Source organism: Mirounga angustirostris, unplaced genomic scaffold (genome assembly GCF_029215605.1).
Source record: "Mirounga angustirostris isolate CCGP_5_RB_7025 unplaced genomic scaffold, mMirAng1.0.hap1 SCAF_2, whole genome shotgun sequence".
In the NCBI taxonomy this organism is placed as follows: domain Eukaryota; kingdom Metazoa; phylum Chordata; class Mammalia; order Carnivora; family Phocidae; genus Mirounga; species Mirounga angustirostris.
In genome coordinates, this window is record NW_026991710.1 from 82,037,559 (window position 1) to 82,058,843 (window position 21,285).

The 21,285-nt window shown below is 43.3% G+C and overlaps 1 protein-coding gene and 1 long non-coding RNA gene across 3 annotated transcripts in view; one reads left to right on the forward strand and one right to left on the reverse strand.

Moving 5' to 3' along the window:
* The first annotated feature begins 851 nt into the window (after positions 1-851).
* The window catches only part of DAPP1 (dual adaptor of phosphotyrosine and 3-phosphoinositides 1), a 48,942-nt gene continuing 28,508 nt past the window's right edge, over positions 852-21,285 (forward strand). The window contains exons 1-2 of the mRNA XM_045880692.3: positions 852-1,935; positions 2,028-2,164. Of these exons, the coding sequence (XP_045736648.1) occupies positions 2,064-2,164 (101 nt within the window). The 5' untranslated portion in view covers positions 852-1,935; positions 2,028-2,063. The remainder of the gene's footprint in view (positions 1,936-2,027; positions 2,165-21,285) is intronic.
* Positions 6,427-21,285, reverse strand: part of LOC135363623 (uncharacterized) — a 29,349-nt gene continuing 14,490 nt past the window's right edge. For both annotated transcript variants that reach the window (XR_010409476.1, XR_010409477.1), the window contains exons 2-5: positions 18,444-18,757; positions 17,988-18,084; positions 7,954-8,073; positions 6,427-6,633 (exon numbers count right to left, since the gene is read on the reverse strand). This is a non-coding gene — a long non-coding RNA (uncharacterized LOC135363623). The remainder of the gene's footprint in view (positions 6,634-7,953; positions 8,074-17,987; positions 18,085-18,443; positions 18,758-21,285) is intronic.

Consider the following 21,285-nt stretch of genomic DNA (forward strand, 5'->3'; position numbering starts at 1 on the left):
GGGAAATGGAGTAAATGACAGAAAGAATGACCTCAGAGGAGAGGGAGAGCAAAATGTGGGAGGGAGACCTCACAGACGGGAGAGCAAGATGAGAAAAGGAGAAGGGCCGGAAGACTGAAAATGGGAAGAGGGTGATCTTAGTAAGTTTTGCATCTTTCCCGAAAAAGAGAGGGAGGAGAGGTTAAGTAAAAGAAAAACCAGAATTTGCTAAAATGGGAACAAAATAGATACTGAAACACTGAACAAAACGCTCTAGAAGGAGAACAGGAAATCTCTGCCCAGCTGCTCCTATCTCTGCCGCGGGTACACTCAGCCCCCCTCCCAGGCCGGGGCTGGCATCTGTTTGCAAGTGGACCCTGTGCTCCTCTCCTACAAGCTGTAGCAGAAGGAGTTTTAAATGTTCCTGTACAATCAGTTACCGGCTTGTTATCAGAGCTCAGTCTCCCCCAGGCTGTCTGTAGACAGCAGGAATTTCTCGCAGGCAATCAGAGTAACGCAGCGTCTCACAAGCCCCTGGCCAACAGAGATGCTAGGGAAGAACCTTAAGGAAAGGTGGACCGGTGCCCGCGACAGGTGCTCTCCTTTAGCAACAGCTCCTCAGCCTCCGTATGCTGTAAGGCGGTCTCCTCAGACCTTAACGGGCACGGGAGTCACCTTGGCGGTCTTGTTTAAATGCGGGTGCCGGTCAGACGGGCTGGGGCAGAAATTGTGCATTGTAACAAGCCCCTGGTCACACCAGTGCTGCTGGTGTTCAGTTCCAGAGCACACCCTGGTGACCCCTGAGTGAGTCAGGGTGTGTGTGTGTGTGTGTGTGTGTGAGAGAGAGAGAGAGAGAGAGAGAAAGGAAAGAATCCAGAAGCACATTCTCTCCTGCAGGTGAGTCAGGAGGGGTGTGTGTGTGTGTGTGTGTGTGTGTGTGTGTGTGAGAGAGAGAGAGAGAGAGAAAGGAAAGAATCCAGAAGCATATTCTCTCCTGCAGGTGAGTCAGGGTGTGTGTGTGTGTGTGTGAGAGAGAGAGAGAGAGAAAGGAAAGAATCCAGAGCACATTTTCTCCTGCAGGTGAGTCAGGAGGGGGGTGTGAGAGAGAGAGAGAGAGAGAGAGAGAAGGGAAAGAATCCAGAAGCACATTCTCTCCTGCAGGTACACAGAGAAAAGGTGGGAAGCCGCACAGGTCCTTTGTCCCTTTATTGCTGCACTTTGCCGGACTCCCCAGCATCCGGAGGGACCGCAGATTCCCGTGAGCACTCGCAGGCGGGTGGGCTTCTCACCTGAGCCGGCCCCGAAGCAAAGCCCACAGTGAGTCCGCGGGGAAGGACGCGAGCTCAGAGGCTCTGGGCCCGAAGGCTGGCCTCTCCGACTTTTCCTGCCTTCTCACCCAATCCTACCCCCTCAGAGAAAACAGTAACTGTCTCTGAATCATGCCGATCTGAACGCCCCGGGCGTGGTGGAAAGCTTGGGTAATGGAGGCAGATATACTGAGAGGGTGCGAAAAACCAGACTTCAGTCTCGAGGCTAGGGGTTTGACTGATTTCTCCACCCACCGTAAAGATGATCCTGATACAGAAGCTTCCTCGGAGCCCCGTGCGTTTGTGGGGGAGACAGAAGGTGGGAGTGCTCGTAGCCTCTGCTCCAAGGCGAATTAGCCCCTAGAAGGAACTCTGGATGGCCTGGCGCGAAGAGTTTGAATGGGCAGTCCAGGCCCGGCTGGTGTGACTTCATCTTTACCTCCTTTGACAGAACTGCGTGTTGCGTGAGGCGGTGTGGGTGTCCTCAGAGGTAGCTACCTAAGTTTGCATACTTCCTGGCTGACAGAGCACTCCTGCCCGTGCCTCGGGGCCGGGTGGTGAGGGGCAGTGGGAGGAGTAACCAAGTTTCACTTCCTTGCTGGTTGGAGACTCACAGCCACAGCAGGCTTCTCTCTCAGAGGAGGAGAGGGTGAGGAGCGGTGGGACCCATCTCTCTCTCTTTCTCTCTTTCTGTCTCTCTCTCTCTCTCTCTCTCTCTCTCACTGCCTCTTCCCGTCATAGCACCTGGCAGAGGCTCAGCGGACGTGAGGCGCGCGAATGGGCAGAGCAGAATCCCTAGAAGGGAAGATGAGCGCCCAGGATCCTTCAGATCTGTGGAGCACATCAGACGGAGAAGCTGAGCTGCTCCAGGACTTGGGGTAAGAAAGCAGGTCTTCTTTTCACAGTACTGCTCTGGTGAGCGTGGACTCCCAACCGCCACCCAAATGCTCGCTTTGGTTGATTTTCTTTAGCACCCTGCCATCGGGCTTCGCTGCCTTCCACTTCACTCATCTGTGAAGGCATCCTCCTGCTTGGGGCCAATGGCATTTTCAAAGCATACAGTGTTTTCCCAGGTGTGAAAACATGTTAAGTGGAGAAAAGGGGATGAAAATCAAATGTTGGGCATTCTTCGAGACTAGGGACAGAATCGAGATGTGTGAGCTGATGTCGCTTGGTTTCCTGGATATGGATCTGGTTGATGAATAAAAGTGCTGTTCAAACGCCTGGGGCTCTAAGCTATTGACCGTAAGAGGGCTGTCTTGCCAGTAAGATAAGCAGAAAGCCTAGCCTGCTGCATGGGAGAGGGACTTTTTCAAAACGAAAGAATGAGGAAGTGTCTGCACTGTCCCATCTGGGTTTCTCTCTCCTGACACCGTGTTTGCGAGCTCTCTCGTTTGTTTGGTAGGCACCACTTGGAGTCTTTTAAATACTAACGAGTCAGGAGGAGGATTACATTTCTGCCTCAAGCAGGTTTTAAGTTGAGGTAGGTGGAGTAGGTGGAGTCATCGTAGTCCTGTCTTTAAGAAGGGACCAGATGAGACAGCCCATCGGGGTATTTAACAAAAGAAGCAAGCATTACACAAGATAGGTGTAGGGGGTTTCCTAGAGAAACTGGACCTTTACCCTGAAGCACCAGAAATATCCAAACGAGGTTGGTTTTGACACCTGGGCTTCACAAGCGACAAGACCAGCGCCTCTTCATAAACAGGACTAACTCCATAGCAACCCACTGGCATAGAAACTGTGGTCTCCATCTTACAAAGGAAGAAAATGGCACCAAAGGGGTTGAGAAACTTGCCTGTGTCACACATCAACAAATGGCAAAGCTGGGATTTCAACCTGCAAAAGCCTATGTTCTTTGCCCGAGAAAAACTAAAACAGGGATAAAATCTCTGCATTAAGACGGCAGAGATTGTAGCTTTTGGTGTCGTATTACTGTAAAAGTTCTCAATAAAGTCCTGTCTTCAGATTTTAAAATGGAGGTGTCAGAATTGAACTCCACTTTCACAAGGTAAACCAGAAATAACAGCTAGAATTTTCTATAAAGTCAACTCCCCTTACTGGGAATTCAGAGTTCTAGGATACCACCGTTCTTCTAGGTTGAATCTCCAAAGAGAGAGGGTAAAATACACCTGAGCATCCAAATGGGTGTCACGGAGTCCAGGCTAGACCCTTGGGCTCTCACTTATAGCCTTATTAAATTATTAAAGTATAATTCTTTACATGCTTCATTATCAATATTCCCAGCCCATGATCAGCAGGAAGCTCCAAAGGAGAAGAGAAACAAAGGAGGTATTCAATTCTGGTTCTTTAATTAAACCATCCTGAGCCCACATTCTATGCTTGAGTGACGTTGTCACCTCCTTGGATGACAAGGATGAACTAGATGATGTCTCTTCTCTCCACCATATGTCCGTAACAGGAAGCGACTATGGGTAAAACCCACAAGGAAAACAGAATTGTGCCTTCCCTCCGTGGTCAAAGAATGGACGTCCAGTACAACCCAGAAACACCCCAAACAGGTGCATTTATGTCCAGACTTCTGTATTTCAGAGGGCTGGGAAATTTACTATTACTAAACATTTGGGGATGGTTTCCGTAACAACAGACAAGCTACAATGATCTGGAAAAATTGCTCTACGATGCAGGTTCTCAACCTTAGCTCTACGCTGGTGTACACAAAGAGTTTTTAAAAATTCCTGTCCAGGCGGGCGCCTGGGTGGCTCAGTTGGTTAAGCGACTGCCTGCGGCTCAGGTCATGATCCTGGAGTCCCTGGATCGAGTCCCGCATCGGGCTCCCTGCTCGGCGGGGAGTCTGCTTCTCCCTCCGACCCTCCCCCCTCTCATGTGCTCTCTCTCATTCTCTCTCTCTCAAATAAATAAATAAAATCTTAAAAAAAAAAAATTCCTGTCCAGGCCACATGCCAGACAAATGACATTAGTATCTTGGGAGTGAGTGTTGTCTTGTTACACTCCCCAAGTGATTCTGGGGAGAGACCAAGGTTGGGAGTCACTGCATAGAATATAAATCCATCAGAAGTGCTGAGAAAAATGTGGCTTTGTTTTTCATTTATTCGGTATGTCCCTGAATCTTAAAGCCATTCATAAATGTTGACATTTTGTTTGTTGGTTTGGAGGCAGTTTACTTAACAATTTTATTGAGGTGTACTTTATAGATAAAACTCACTCATTTCAAGTGTACAAATCCACAATTTCTAGTGACTTTAAATAGTGGTTCAGACATCACCGTAAATCAATTTTAGAACATTTTCATCCCCCCGGTAAGAACCTTCAGTTCAACTTAGTTTTTTTAAGTATACTCAATGGGGTGCTGATAAACCACTTGGACTAGGGGTGATTTCTAGAGTCTGCTTGTTTCCTTGGTATAAATACTTCTACCATGGGCAATTTCAAGCTGCGAAAGGTTTGACAACCTACCTGTAAAATTCCTGAAATTTAATAATGGACTTGAGCAAGTATTAGTTGCCCCATCAGGACATTGCTGACATACCTTTTGCAGGTGATAATATCTGAGAGAACTTGAAAATGACCAGTTGCCCCTGGCAGAATTCTGAACATAAATGAAACTTTTTCTTTGAAAATTTGTCACTGGTTAGGTACTATCTGTACCAAAGCTTCAGCTTAATTCAGTTTTTAAAAAGCACCATAAAAACAAAATGATTTCATGTAATTGATAAATAATAGGTGGCTGGTTTTAATGACTTAATTTTAAAATTATTTTAAATATATTACTTGAGTTGTTAGGTAGATTCTGATGTTTGTATTTTGGGTAGATATAAACAGATAATGTGGTGGTTAGAGAGATATCATACATCCTTGTTCTTTGGTCCCTATTTTTATTCTGGCTCGGGAATATGTAAGGTTTTGAAAATTAAAACCTGAGCTGTAGCAAATTAATCCATCACTTGCTTTTCTAGGACACACATGGCTTACTCAGAGCATCAGTTTAACCTTTTCTAAAGTACCTAAATCAAGCAACTCAGATGCATTTCTGAGTCTCATTTATAAAGCCTCAATCTAAAAACACTTATTTTCTGGGGTGCCTGGGTGGCTCAATAGGTTAAGCATCTGCCTTTGGCTGAGGTCATGATCCCAGAGTCCTGGGATCGAGCCCCACCTTGGGCTCCCTGCTCAGCAGGGAGTCTGCCTCTCTCTCCCCCTCTGTCCCTCCCCATACTCGCGCTGGCGGGAGGGGGATGCACGAGCACTCTTTCTCTCTCTCTCTTAAATAAATAAATAAAAATCTTTTTTAAAAATTAAAAAAAATAAAAACATTTATTTTCTTTAATCCTAATGTATAAACGTGTCCAAAGCAAAGGAGAACTAAAACCATCTGTGATTGTTGCTCAGCTTCACTTAAACTTTGGGGGGATGGGACTGGGGGTAGAGGTGGACTGTGGGGAAGAACGGAGGGGCAAAGGGTGTGGAGACCGGTCAGTGATAAGGAAGAGGTGGGCTGGGAACAGTCAGGCTGTTTGTTGCTTTCAAAATGAAGCAATGGGGAAATGAAACAAGTAGTGAATGCTAGACAGGTCACCTAAATAAAAAACTAGTTCTAAAACTGCTAGTTAGTTGATAATTTAAAGTTCCAGCCATTCTTTGATTATAAAAAAGGTTCCTACAAGACAATGTAATAACTAACTAACTAACTAACTAACTAACTAAGTAACTAACTAGTGAGTTGATAATTTAAAGTTCCAGCCATTCTATGATTATAATAAAAGTTCCTACAAGACAGTGTAATAACTAACTAACTAACTAAATAAATAAATAAAGTCTCTAATTTCTCTATCCTGTACATATAAGAGAAGGTTAGAATAGATCAGGGGTCAGCAAGCTTTTTTTTGTTAAATACCAGATAATAAATTTTCCAGGCTTTGCAGGCTTTATGATTTCGGCCACAAGTACTCACATCTGCCACTGACATGCAAAAACAGCCATAGATAACACAGAAATAAATGACCATGACAGTGGGTTCAGACAAAATGTTATTTGTGGACACTGAAATTTGAATTTCGTATTATTTTCATGAGTCACAAAATATTCTATTTTTTTCCCTAGCCATTTAAAAATGTAAAACCATTCTTGTTTCTTAGTCTATACAAAAACTTGTACCCTGGACGGAAATACAAAGACTTGTACCCTGGCAGGAATTGGCCCTCAGGTGGTGGTTTGCTGACTCAGGGAACAGATGATCATAAGCAAAATGAGTCCTCATTATGAGAGTCTTCAGAAGCTCCAGTCTTCAGAAGGTACTGGCATTCCAACTTCATATACAAGGAGACTCACTAGCAGAAAAATCAGGTTGCCTGAAGTCCCAGAGAATCTGTTGTGATAATTCACTATTTACTGACCACATACTATGTGTTAGCACCATGCCATTTACGCCCATTATGTCACGAAGCTTGCCCAGTACTTTCAATGTGGTACGATTACACCCATTTCATAGAGACAGAGAGTGAGTTAAGAGAAGTTCGGTGAACCGTGCAGCTCACTCATAGTGGTGCAGCTGAGGGACACGCCTACGAGCCTACCCCAAAGCTGATGCTCTTTCCACTGATCGAAGAAGCTATATGTTCTAATAATGGCGACTAGTAATTATTGGATGTCACTATGTGCCAGGCACTATTTTAAGCCCTTTGCATGTATCATTTATTAAATTCACACATCACTGTGAGATAGATACTATTAGTGAATCATCTCCATTTGTAAATGAGAAAAGTGGGCGCCTGGGTGGCTCAGTCAGTTAAGCGTCTGCCTTCGGCTCAGGTCATGATCCCAGGATCCTGGGATCGAGTCCCACATCAGGCTTCTTGACCAGCGGGGAGCCTGCTTTTCCCTCTCCCTCTGCCTGCCGCTCCCCCTGCTGTGCTCTCTTTCTCTGGGGCCCACATGCCTATCCACTAATGCAACATGCTAATTCTCATTACACTTGTCTTTTATTATATTAGCACTATTTGTTAGTCCTAGTATGAACTTAGAGACAAAAAGAAAGTTTTGTGATTACTACAACCAAGAAATGTTATTTTAAAGACATTATTCTTTCATGTTCTTCACATAATATGCATGCTCATGCACACAAAGCCAGGCCAATACCCTAATTAATCAAAACTTTATTGAATTTTTTGTAGATTCCATTTTTCAGAGCTTGACAAACAGAATAGGCTAAGAAAAGTGTAGTAAGGTCAAAGTTTTGCTTTTGTTTTGTTTGTTTGTTTGTTTGTAGAGAGAAAGAGTGAGCGGGTGGGGAGGGGCAGAGGGAGAGGGAGAGGGAGAATCCTAAGCAGGCTCCACACCCAGCACGGAGCCTGATGGGGGCTCCATCTCACAACCGTGAGATCACGAACCGAGCTGAAATCAAGAGATGGAGGCTCAAACGACTGAGCCACCCAGGTGCCCCTAAAGTCAACGTTTTAAAGGAATCTGTTTACAGAGCTATGATACCAAGTAGAGCAATAAAGCTTGTTCCTCCTCTTTGCACAACTCTGTAATCTTGGATTCTAAAAATGGAAGGTGATTCTCCTGTGGCTGTATGAGAGTATGTAACTGGTGTACAGTTCAATCTCTCCTTGACTCAAATGAATTTCCTCTTTGGTTGTTGTGTTTTCTGTTCCTCTATGGGTGATGGTGACTTCCTTCTACTTACATGTGGAAATCTGTCCACAAACGTTCTCCACGTAGAATGGGGTCACTTTGTTTCATTCATTCACTCTTCCATCCATTCACAGATCCAGCCATTGAATGATGACCAGGCAGTGTGGGGACACTGAAATGAAGAAGAAATGGCTGTCCCCTCAAAGAGTTTATGGCACAGAGGACAGAGAATGCACACACACACGTGTAGTTAGAATGCAGGGTGGAGGGGCTGATGGCCATGAGTATGTCTAGACAAAGCACACAGCATAGGGCAGCAAGGAAGGAGATCACTGGTTGTGGATGATATGGCTTTGGAACTGATAGGTATTTGTCAGTTGACGTCAGAAAAGATGACATTTGCTAAAGAGAAAATGGCATGAATAAAGGGGTCAAAGTGGCAAGACACAGGAGCATTCAGAAAATCAAAGAAACCCATATGACTCAGAGCCTCTCATCCCAGGGACCCAGTGGTTGGTTCTGGGCTCTACCTCTCAGAGATCCCACCGACAGCCTCATTGTCTGAGAAACATCCACCTGCCTTTCCTCTTCTAGTTTCTAGTGTCATAGCCATAGCCTTAGCCTTAAAAAGAAAAAAAAAGCCTGCATTAATTTCTTGTTTCTTCCAACTCCCCTAGAGGATAAATTCCTATTCTGAGCCCCCAGGCTTCTGGCTCCTTCTCCCTGATAGGGACCTGTCTAAAAGCAGCACAATCCACCTGGTGGACTCTTTAACCGTGTTGCTTCCTCACCTCCCGAGTCTCTGTAGTCATATGTTCTCCCTGACCACCTGCCCCCATTATCTGTTTTCAGACCTTTTTGTTTAAAAATATTGATAACTTCAGGGGCGCCTGGGTGGCTCAGTTGGTTAAGCATCAGACTCTTGATTTCCACTCAGGTCATGATCTCAGGGTCGTGGGATCAAGCCCCACGTCAGGCTCTGCACTCAGTGAGGAGTCTGCTTGTCCCTTTTCCTCTGCCTTCCACCCCCCTACCACCCCGCTCTCATGCTCTCAAATAAATAAATAAAATCTTCTTAAAAAATTTATAACTTTAAAAACATAAGAGCAGTAAATTAATTTGTTTTGACAGAAATATGGCTAAGTAAGAGAATGTCACTTTTTTGAGACACATGCTAAACTACCTAAAGTGTCATGATATCTATAATTAACTTTTAAAATGTTCTTGTAAAAATATATAAAGAATATATGGCAAAAGTTTGAAAATTATTCTACCTAAAATATGGGTATTTTTAAATATGCATATTACTTTTTCTATTATTTATGCTTTCTGAAGTTATTCACAGTAAACAGTTAAAAATAATAATCATATGTATTAATTATTGAAAATTTGGGAAATAAAAGCACCCAAAAAGTCAGCCATGTACAACCACGCAGAATGACATATTGTTCAACTTGTCTCCAGTCTTTTATTTTTTATTTATTTTTAAAGATTTTATTTATTTATTTGAGAGAGAGAGAGCATGAGAGAGGGGAGGATCAGAGGGAGAAGCAGACTCCCTGCTGAGCAGGGAGCCCAATGCGGGACTCGATCCTGGGACCCCAGGATCATGACCTGAGCCAAAGGTAGTTGCTTAACCAACTGAGCCACCCAGGCACCCGTCTCCAGTCTTTTAAAAATATTTTTCTGTAAACACACACACACACACTCAGATTGAATTGTGGCCATACCATTTATATAATTTTTCTCTTGCTTTCTGGTAGGATATTTTTCCATCATCTACTTTTTAGTCTGTGTCAAAGCATGTTCTGGGTCTGTGTTTTCCCCAGGTCAGCCTGTTTCCCTATATTAAAGTTTAGATATTTAGGTTGGTCCAAATTCCAGAAGGCTTTACATAGATTAAGAGTTTGGACCTTGGTCAAACTCCATTTGACAATATGGACTTATTGAATGCTTATAGGAATGTGGAATTACATGGTCATCATGTTTTGTTTTTAGATTAATCTGGTAGATTAATCTGGTAGTTGAGCATGATAGGTAGCAACGGGACCAGAGCCAAAAAAGCTAATTAGTCAGGGACTTTACAGATTGGAGAATAAGGAACTAGAGTGATGACCTGGGAGTAGCAAGAAAGGAACAGAGGTGGAAACCAGTCATTCCACTTTGCGAAGCACAGTTAGCGATTCACATCCAAATAAGAAGGAGTTCTGCTTTTGTATGGTTTTTCAAAATAACGGTCAAAGGAATTTTGGAGACCTTAATGTCACAAGGGTCTTTTAATTCATCCTTTGTTTACTTTACCACTATACATTTCTAGAGTTGTCCAGGGTTCATCGTTTTGCTTGTAGGGTTCTGACTCACCACCAGTAGAGTCTATGTTTTGGGTTTGATTCTCCAGATAATAGAACCATTTTGCAAATGTCAACCCTAAAGCACGAAGAGGTTTGTCCACTTGCTCTAAGTTGAGCATAGTAAACTCCTTTTCATGGCAAGCTCCTTAGGGGCAAGAATGTAGCTTCTTCATCTTTGTCTGCTCTACCCCAGCCCATCACTTGGCAAAGAGCAGCTGTCTGAAGGTTTGAATTGCCCCAAGTTGAGTCAAAGGCAAGACCAGAATTTAAGGTTCTTGACTTCAGCCCTTTACCACACCAACCCTGATGACATATTTGCATTTATTACCCTCAGACTCACTCTGTCCCCTTATGCCCAAAAGTTTTTACTGGTGGGATAAATCAACACTGGTGAGAGGCCTCATCTGAACCATGCAACCCAGAGGAGATAACTAATAAAAGGATCTGTTTGTATTTTTTTCATCCTCCAAAGTTTGGGGCTCTTTCCCCTAGCTGCAGCTTGCTGAAAGTGGCCCTCTCTGCCTCCTGTAGCAGCCTGAAATGGTAGCTGGCCAGCAGCGACTACAGCCCAAGGAAAATGACCTGGGAGCAGCATTTTATGCAGTATAGATGACAAGAGTAATGAGAACAAGTGCAGAGTCAAGCTTGATTCCACTCGGGGATAAGCCCTCCTGAGAAAATCTCTGGTGTGGGTCTCTGCCCAGCCATTCCAGGCCCCTGCAAGTTCTTATCCATGAAATAGTTTCACCAGTCTGTCTCTGAGCTTTGGCTCCTGGTCCAAATCCAACAGTCACTGAGCCCCAACCCCTGGGGGACCAATAATGCTCTTGTAGTCTTGAGACCATTCCTGCCCCATGGTGGCTGACCTGGGGACCGGACTGAAGGACCTGTGCTGGAATGATATGCAAGTTGCCCCCCTTCCCCCCACCCCAGTCCATGGCATGGCCCCTCTGGTCTCTGCAAGTCCTTGTCTGCATGTCCTGGTGTGTCGACCCACCTACGAGTCAGGCTCTGCAGGTCTCTATGTGTCTGTGTCCTTCTCTCTTTGGTTTCTCTGCCTCAGTCCTCTCTATACCCTGGGTCCCTCGGTTTCGTGTGCCCTAAGCCACTGCCCTGTGTGCTTCTACTATCTGGGTGAGCCACTGTGCCTTTCTAACTGGCTCTGAGTTTTGCAGCTCTGTCTTCTGTCTCTCTGTCCACAGCTCTTCCTTTTTGTGTCTCTGACTCTTTGTGCCCATGTATGTCTCTGAAGATCTGAGTCTCTGCCTCTGTCTCTGTGTGTCTTCCGTCTCTCAGAATTGCTTGCCTCGTTCCTCGGGCTCCTTCAAGAACAGGTTTGCCCTGATCTCTGACTCCCACAGAATTCTCTGCGGTTCCTTTCCACCCTGTTTTCCTTTAGCTGAGCCTTGACTCCCACCCAAAAAAAAAAAAACCTTGGGGCCCACCCTCAGTTCCTCGTTTGACCAGCTAGCCAGAACCCTGCCTCTGTCATCACTCAGGTATGTTTCCTAATGCCTGGGGCAGCTGGCCTCACCATTTAGCTCTGTTGTTACCACATGTAAATGTGGGCATTCAGAATGGCAATATGAAAAGCCACAGACCAGCGGGTTCCATGACAGAAACCTCCTTATTGGAAGGACTGTGATGAGCTGATCTTCTGCCTAACCTCAGCAACACACTTAACGCCTTTCTTAGGCCTCATTTGAATGTTCAAAAACTTTGCAAGACCTGTTTGGTTCTCCCCGCTTGGACAGGGTCCATTGCTATGATCAATGCAAAAATAAGCTCACATCTGTGAATAGGGGACTTCATGTATTTATGTGGACAACACTGTCTTAGCCTAGATATTGTCATGACTTTAGTATAATATAAATTGCAGCACTGATACCTCTTGAGCTGACAAGGTTTTTCCTTATCCTAAACCCATGATTTCTGATGGCATAGAGGGCCAAGAGCTTTATTTTTCACAAAAAGTCATTTAGCACCAACCATATGACCAAATGAATGTGAAGGAAATCAGCAGCCAAGCAAGCCTGCAGAACGAATCAAGTGCTAAGGACAGATTAACCCAAGTGAAGATGGCTTGGAGTAAGCCTGCCCTGTCATTTCATCTTATGTTCTGTCACCATTGTGTTCAGAAGGATTCTGAGGCCAAGTATATAGCCTTGGCAAGAAAGAACACAGATCAATTAGTGATATTATCCGTGGCCTTTAAAAAGGGGAGTGGCGTCATCTGTTAGCATTTGCTGTCTTTGGTCCAGAGGGTAGAGAGAGTGTGTCCTTGTCATTCAGAAGTGAGAATAATTTTGAAAATGAAGAAAAAAGAGAAAATTCTCTAAAGAGGGTTTTTATTGGCTGTTCAACTCCAAGGACTTTTAGCTACTGTCACACAATCAGGAGTCTCTGTTCTTGCTTTAGATTGAAATCTTTGTTTTCTTTATAACCCTGATGGGACCGAATGTAGGTTCTGTGTCACTTCTTTTTGCCAGGAAGGGGAAGAGTAAGTCATTAAATATATGCATAATCTGTAGATGTAGGTTACTACGAAATTTTTCACCAAGAAATATATAGTCTAAATGGATGCGTGGCTCATGTTTTAACGTGCAAGATCACTTCCTGTGTCCACTTGTTCTTCCAGTGTTATTTTGCGTTACTCCTCAGTTTAAAGCCTCTGTTTCAACTAAGCATTCTGTTCCCTATATAAGCCATGCATGTGTTAACCACAGTGCCTTTGCTTATGCCGTTTCTCCCATTGAAATGACCTTTTCTCTCACTACTTAATGAAACCTATATTTATTCTTGAAGCTCCAATTCATGATCTTCCTCCTCCATGCTTTCCCTGACATGCCAGCCCCCTGGAAGCTCCCCGTCCTATACCATTTACTGTCCATATTACTAACATTGGAGCTATTGGGGAAATTTCTGACCATGTTAGCCTGCAAATCCTTCTCTTTTCCTCCTCATTGGTACTTTAAAGCCACTTAGTTCTTTCTTTGTCCTCTGTGTACTCTTCTTTAGATGAGACACACTGTGAATTCAAACCATCAAAGTTACTGAAACAAATTAAAGTTTTTAGGTCCAACAGTCCTTGACCTCTGTGCTTCTGAAACTCTAAACTGCATTAGCAATCGTATGGGACTCTTAATAAATACAAATTACAGTTCAACAGGTTTAGGGGGCCTGAGAATGTACATTTCTAACAAGATTGCCAGGCACTGAGTTGCATTGTTTTTCAAACATCAGGTGCATTTCATTAGTGTCCATAAAGTCATTTTAGAGAGTCACAATCAATGTTTGTCAAAAATAAGTGGAGAAAAGAAAATAGTAAATAGTAAGTATCACGTGGAAGAGTAGTGTTGTTATTTCCTATAATACTCTGGGGTGTGTGTATGTGTGTGTGTGTGTGTGTGTATGCCTATAATGTGTGTGTGTGTGTTTGTGTAGAGAGAGAGAGAAAAATGCATTTTATACTGTGAGCTGATTGAAAAAGTTTGAAAGCCTCTCCTTTAAAGGATAGAGCAAAATGAAATATCAGTTTAGATCAGTGGATTAAGTTAAGACAATAAAACCCAATGGGATAAAAACTTGAAGACTCCAATATGCCGGAGCAATTTCCCAGAAGGTTCTAGCACAAAGGGGCACTGCACTGGAATGGGAGAAGGGGCTGACTTGAGGACCAGCCTGCTGGATCTAGCTGGTCTGCCTTTCTCTGTGGTTGAGCTGGCTTCCTGTACCTAACTGAGAGGCAACGATGAAAATTCTTTAGTGTGTGGGTGTTTCCTAATTTGTTACTATATAATGGAAGGGATAATACCACTGTTTCCTTCAAGGTCAACTGCTGGTTTTGGTAATCTCATAAACCCAGTGCAAATATTCTTTTGAAGCTTGATGAGTCTTTGCTCTGTTACTTCCATTAGCCTTGAGACATATTTATAGCAATGTGTGGGCCTTAGGGAAAAAGAAGAATATAACATTGCTTGAATGTATGTTATAAATAATAGTTTCTTGCTCTTTTTCACTTCTTCAGAAACTTTGAGACCAAAAGAATTTTTTTTTTTTAAAGATTTTATTTATTTTTTTTAGAGAGCGAGCGAGAGAGAAACAGCATGAGAGGGGAGAGGGTCAGAGGGAGAAGCAGGCTCCCTGCTGAGCCGGGAGCCCGATGTGGGACTCGATCCCAGGACCTTGGGATCATGACCTGAGCCGAAGGCAGATGCTTAACCATCTGAGCCACCCAGGCGCCCAAGAATTTTTTTTTTTAATTTTTTGTTTCAGGAAGGTGAACCTTATTCCAAACTATTCCCATACCTAGCACAATGCCTAGCATATCTTATCTAGCATAAGATATAAGATTTGCTATTTATAATATGTTTTATATTTAGCAAATCTTGTATCTTGTTCTCTCCTGCAAAAGTTAAAGAATCATAAAAATAGTTTGTAAAAGGGCGCCTGGGTGGCTCAGTCAGTTAAGTGTCTGCCTTCAGCTGGGGTCATGATCCTGAGATCCTGGGATCAAGCCCTGGAGGAGGTTCCCTGCTAAGCAGGGAGTCTGCTTCTCCCTCTCCTTCTGCCCCTCCCCCTGCTTGTGCTCTGTCTCTGTCTCTCTCAAATGAATAAATAAAATCTAAAAAAAAAAAGTTTGTAAGACAGTGTTCCAATACATGAAAACAACAGGGTTTTCTTACCATAGCATTGTTATTAGTCACCTTGACTACTGAGAAAACTAAAGTTGCTATTTGTGTGTGGTCACATAGCTAACAAGTAGGAAGTTGGAGCAAACAGATGAGCTAAGGAAATGACCAGAGACAAAGGCATGGTCTCTCCTCAACAGAACTCTCACTGACGCTCCATGCTACATAGACGTTTGTGATATAAGTTCGCTGCTTATTCGCATTTCTTTTCAGTTGGCATTTCCCTGTTGTAAAAAGGCTTCTTACTGCACTTAATTCTAAAAGCATCAGCCTCCTGGGGCACCTGGGTGGCTCAGTCAGTTAAGCATCTGCCTTCAGCTCAGGTCATGATCTCAGGGTCCTGCGATCGAGCCCTGCATCAGGCTCTCTGCTCTGCGGAGAGCCTGTTTCTCCCTCTCCCCCTGCCCTTCTCTCTCTCTCTCTGTCAAATAAATAAAATCTTTATAAATAAATAAATAAATAAATAAATAAATAAATAAATAAATAAATAAAAGCATCCGCCTCCTAATGCAGGGGAAGACGTGACAGGACAGCAGAGGAAAATGACTGACTTGGGGGTTTTAATCAACAAACAGTAGGTGCAGTGTGAATTCCCAGCATGATGCAATTGTCAAGAAACTAATGCAATCTTGGGTTGCTTTACTGCAAACCTAGCAGCTAGAATAAGGGGGATCCTTTGAGGCTTAGTTTTCCACATCAGCTCTTACCTTTAAGAGAGGTTTTAAAAATTTGGAGGGTATTCAGAGAAGATAAAGTCTCTTGGTGTTAAAGGGACTGAAAGCCTGTCATAAAAAGAGAAGTTGAAGTTGATGGAAAGAGAAAAAATACAATCTAAATGCTTTAACTGTTTGTTTAAATATCATGTATAGAACACCAAGAAGTAGCTTTGGGACCATCTGTGGAAAGCTAGACAGCAAGAAACAGCAATTCAACGTAGGCAAGAGTTTTCTGGCCATCATGAACCATGGCAGTATAGAAAGAGTTTGCCTATAAAGTAGTAAGGTGCCATCATCATCAATATGTAGCAAAGATTGGATATGAGTCTTATTAGGGTTGAGGCTTTATTCACCCACTGCACAAAAGAATTTTTTTTTTTTTTAAAGATTTTATTTATTTATTTGACAGGGAGAGACACAGCGAGAGAGGGAACACAGGCAGGGGGAGTGAAAGACGGAGAAGCAGGCTTCCCGCTGAGCAGGGAGCCCGATGCGGGGCTCAATCCCAGGACCCTGAGATCATGACCTGAGCTGAAGGCAGACGCTTAACGACTGAGCCACCCAGGCGCCCCTGCACAAAAGAATTTTTAAAAAGAATTATAAACTAACCTGATGGGGGGGGTGATTATACGTGGATTTTATTTACTAAGCTAAACATTTTTGTAAAGATCTATTTATTTATTTGAGAGAGAGAGAGAGAGAGAATGCATGTGTATGCGGGAGTGGGAGGAGGAGGCAGAGGGAGAGAGAGAGAAAGAGAATCTTAAGCAGACTCCCCGCTGAGCACATAGCCCAATGTGGGGCTCAATGTCATGACCCTGAGATCATGACCTGAGCTGAAAACAAGAGGCGGGCGTTTAACCGACCGAGCTACCCAGGCACCCTTAAGCTAAACATTTTTAATTGTTTAATTTTTTAGAGCTTAGAAGCATATATGATTTTTATAGTCAACAGAAATAAGTTTACTGTGAAGCCAATGAGGCCTCAGCTTCAGGGCCCCTCCCTGGTACAGACCCTAGCCATATAGTTAATAAATGTCATCCATTCAAAAAGTATTTAAGATTACTTCCTATGCATGAAACTGTAAAATACCCTGGAATCTTAGAGCTCATATTTGAGAGAAATTTGATAGAGGTCCCAGAATTTGCCAACAATTTAAAAAACTTCATTACCAATAAGCCTATGCTGTCAATAATTTTTAAAAATAGTCTAGATGAAAGACTGAATTATTGTTCTAGTCTCTCTCTAGAAAACTATATTATAAAATTTTTGTCATATGAAGAAATAATCAAAGATAATCGAACCAAAAATACAGAGGAAAAAATATAAGAGTATGTGAGACAGTTAATGAAAATAAGTTATTTTTCTGGGTTTTGTGATGTTTGTGATATTTGTCCCACAATGTGTAATTTTTTTTTGTGATTTCTCATTCTAAATAATTAATTTTTTGTAATTTTATATCAATTTTCTTAAAGAGAATTCCAAATTTTACAAGCTCCAAGCTCTCTAAAATCATGACTCTTCCCCCCAATAATCGGAGTAATAAAAAAAATTGTTTTAAACAGTTCCAAAGATAGGAACTTAGTTGGAACATAGTTCCATGCAGTCAGGACTCTATGTAATGAGCAGTCAGATGTGCATATTAAGCCATAAAAATCCCCGTAGCCGTCAGCCAAGGACCTGTCAATATCCAGCGCCCTTTGTTACACGGCCAACCTTGCAGCTTCATCTCACCATGGCTGCCTGCGGGCGCTCACCCCGAGTTACTCACACCACCAAGCAGCACTCTGATGCTAGACACACTTAACCATTCTCTCGTTCCAAGGCCTGCACTCCTGTTATTCCCGCCCCTGAACAACTGTCACTCCAAATGTCACCATGCTTTAAATGGAGAAGTTTCTCTCTCTCTCTGTCCCCTTCTTCCTCCCTCCCACCCCCCGCAAGTGCTAGGTCAGTTCCGATGTTCAACAAACACTAGTGGAATGAATGAAAGGATAAGACAAATCATTAACAGGGCTATCTCTGGAGGTTGGATTAAAGAAGAAATTAACTGTTTTCTTTTTTTTCAAATTTTAGTTTCCCAGTTGATAGATGAATCTATTTTATTAGTGTTTTTTATATTAGATCAAACCAAATTAGGAAAATCTGATGGAGCTAAAGTCTCCCTTAACAACACCCTTCATCTTGGTTCCTTCCAGGATTTGAGTTTGGTGTGTATTTTTTTCAGACTTCTATTTTATGCTTTTACATATCTTTATATGTAAATGTGTATGTGTTGTATTATTTGCGCGGAGGGGAAAGATTTTTTAAAAAGAAGTGGTGTCATACCTGCCACTAGTTCTTGTAACTTGATAACATGTTTGGGATCTGTCAACCTTGATGTGTGCCCGTACACGAACATCTTCAGTGGGGGTGCACCTGGCTTCTGAGCAGGACAGTTTCAGGTGGTCAGGACTGCACTGTTCTTTGTTGGAAGTTAAGCATTCCGGACACCCTCCCACCCTCCCCACCCCTCCCCCCGCCACCGTTCCCCTCCCCCCCCACCGTCCCCCTCCCCCTCCCCGCGCCACCGTCCCCCTCCCCCCTACCCCCGCCACCGTTCCCCTCCCCACCCCACCCCCACCGTCCCCCTCCCCCTCCCCCCGCCACCGTTCCCCTCCCCCTCCCCACCCCCACCGTTCCCCTCCCCACTCCCCCCCACCCCCCCCACAAATGCTGGTAGCACTTGACCCCTTGCCCTCATCACTTGCCCTCATCAACAAAATGCTCTCAATGCCTTCTCACCTTCAGTTGACTTCTTGCATAATCTTTTTCTTGGGCTCTCAGCTTCGTTGCTGGTAGATCTTCAGGTTGGCTCCAAGTATCTACTCTCACCAACAGCTCGGCAGTAACCACCTTGGTTCCTGTTTCCGTCAGCTTACTCTTGAGTGTCTCACCAGGCAGACTCTAGAACAGGAATAGCTGGCCACATGCACGTGTTCAGCCCACATGTGCTGGATTCCCCTCCAGTCTTCTACCCTTACCAGTAGTGGATGGTAGTACCCATGGCCCTGTATTAGTCAGTACTTAATACCGTCTCATTCTTCAAGGTTAGCCACCTGGCAAGTGAAGAAAATATCACACTGTTGTCTTAATGTGCATTTCTTTGATTAGTATTGAGACTATTTGAAATTCATATGTCCTCTTTTATGAAAGACTTTCACTTTCTCTTCTGTATGTGTACATATTTTAGTTTTTACTACATATGATTTATAATCAGAAAAAATAATACACACTTTACCAAATAACTTATGTGTCCTTCAAGGCCTACTCAGATTGGCTCATTCAAACAACAGTCGATCTTTCTTCCTGCAACCATTCTCTTGGACGTAGTTTGCAAAGTACTTGTCTTACCCTCCTGACTAAATTAATGGAGACTAGACTGGGGCTTTTCTGTGTTTATTCCCTTTGACCTGCCTAGTATAATGCCTTGTGTAATGTCTGCAACAGATTTGAAGCTTAATAAATAAAGATTGGAATGATAAAAAGTAGAGAAAGTTGATTATGAGAAAACTATCAACTTTATTCTATTTTCAGCCTTTAGCTCTTTGTGGACATGGTCTTGAATGATCCTTACCGAAAGTGGATACAGTCCTATAAAGGACATGTAATGTTATTTGGATCTAGAGTCACTTCCCCGGAAGATATGTTCATCAAAATTTCTAGGAAAGGAATACTTAGCTCAACCGAAAGAGGAAGGTCAGATGTTTGTGGAAGAGAACTTTGGGGAATGAGGATCCCATTGCCCCAGAGACATCATGAAATGTAAGAGGCTGCCTGGCAGTCTCTGTCTTAGATTGGCCCAGGCCCAGGACTCCACAAAACCCAAGGGCATGGCAGTAGTGACTCGACCAAGCTGCCATCCAGAAATTAACCTGTGCTGAGATGTTCCACATTCGAGCACAGTGTGATTCTCCCTGCTTTATGCTCAAGTATTTCTTGTGTGTTTATGATACATAGTTATTACTTAAAAGATGACCATAAAAAAATTCTTAGTAAAAACTGCCATCAAGTTGTAATTATCAGAAGAATTCTGTACATGTTTTCAGCACAGACTTCAGGTCTCACTGAAAAGAATCCAAAAGAATGTCCAAACTCTTTATGTTTTAGAATTTCATTAATCAAGTTTTATCACTTCAGTTAAGTGATTTATTGGCTCAAACTGAATCTTATGCCAAAGTGTTCATCTAAAAATTAATTATTGGCATAATGTATTTAAGGACTTGTGACCTTGTGGAGATGTCACCTATCAAAAAGAATTAGAATTTTGGCTGTAACCGAACCTGAAGTTTTTTGTAGCTTCACTTTTTTTTTTAAAGATTTTATTTATTTGACAGACAGACAGCGAGAGAGGGAACACAAGCAGGGGGAGTGGGAGAGGGAGAAGAAGACTTCCCGCCGAGCAGGGAGCCCGACTCGGGGCTGGATCCCAGGACCCTGAGGTCATGACCTGAGCCAAAGGCAGATGCTTAACGACTGAGCCACCCAGGCGCCCCTGTAGCTTCATTTTTAATTCCTCCAACTGTCCTTTTTTTTATTGGGCATAACTGACATACAACATTGTATTAGTTTCAGGTTCCAATTGTCCTTTGAAAGCATTTTGTAATGAGAAGATTTGAACTTGTCTGAATCAGTTCAATGAAGGGGGCTGCTTTGCACGTAAACAACTTAGTCGGTGTTCTTATAAAAATGTTTCTCCTTGCCATTGCTTCCAGACAGCAAATACATTTCTAATACAGGATGGGAGTTGCTGTGCCTCAAAGAGGAAATATGCTAAAGAAACACGTATTGGGAAATGCAGATTTAGAAAACAGATAGCTTGGAGACCTATGTAGAAACTTCCTTCCACAGATGGTCTTACATGTACTGTTTATTATCAGGCTAAAGATTCATGCCACAGGGATGTCCCAGTAGACACCAGGGTGGTTCATGACAGCAGGAACCCTCACCCTCAGAGTAGGGCTCTTCCTTGAAGTTCTTTTTTTTTTTTTTTTAAGATTTTATTTATTTATTTGAGAGAGAGAGAGAGAGCGAGTGAGCACAAGTGGGGCGGTGCGGAGGGAGAGGGAGAAGCGAGCTCCTGATTCAGGGCTCGATCCCAGGACTCTGGGATCATGACGTGAGCCGAAGGCAGACGCTTAACAACTGAGCCACCCAGGTGCCCCTCTTCCTTGAAGTTCTCATACACTATCCATACCTCTTCATTGGCTCTTTGATCACTGGCATAGTGTAGTTGCCTGTGTCCCCTTCTCGCTGCCCTGAGCAGCAGTAACTGTCCCCAGGACCTAGCTTCCTGTTATCCCAAATAAATTCAAGGTAATAAAAAATTATATTTGAGCCACAAGAAAATCACACCACTGAGGGTGTATCACAAGTTATGGCTTTGTGGGTCTCAGTGGTTTTATGTAACAACTACCATGTCCTGAGTTCTGCTGTTTGCCAGGCCTGTTTTGGCCATTTCATGTGTGTTAATGTGTGCAGTACTTACAACTGGCCTATGGGATATGGCTAGTGTGAATCCTGTTTTGGAAGTAAGAAAGCTGAGGCTCTGACTGGTTATGTACCTTGCCCAAGGTTGTGCAGCTGG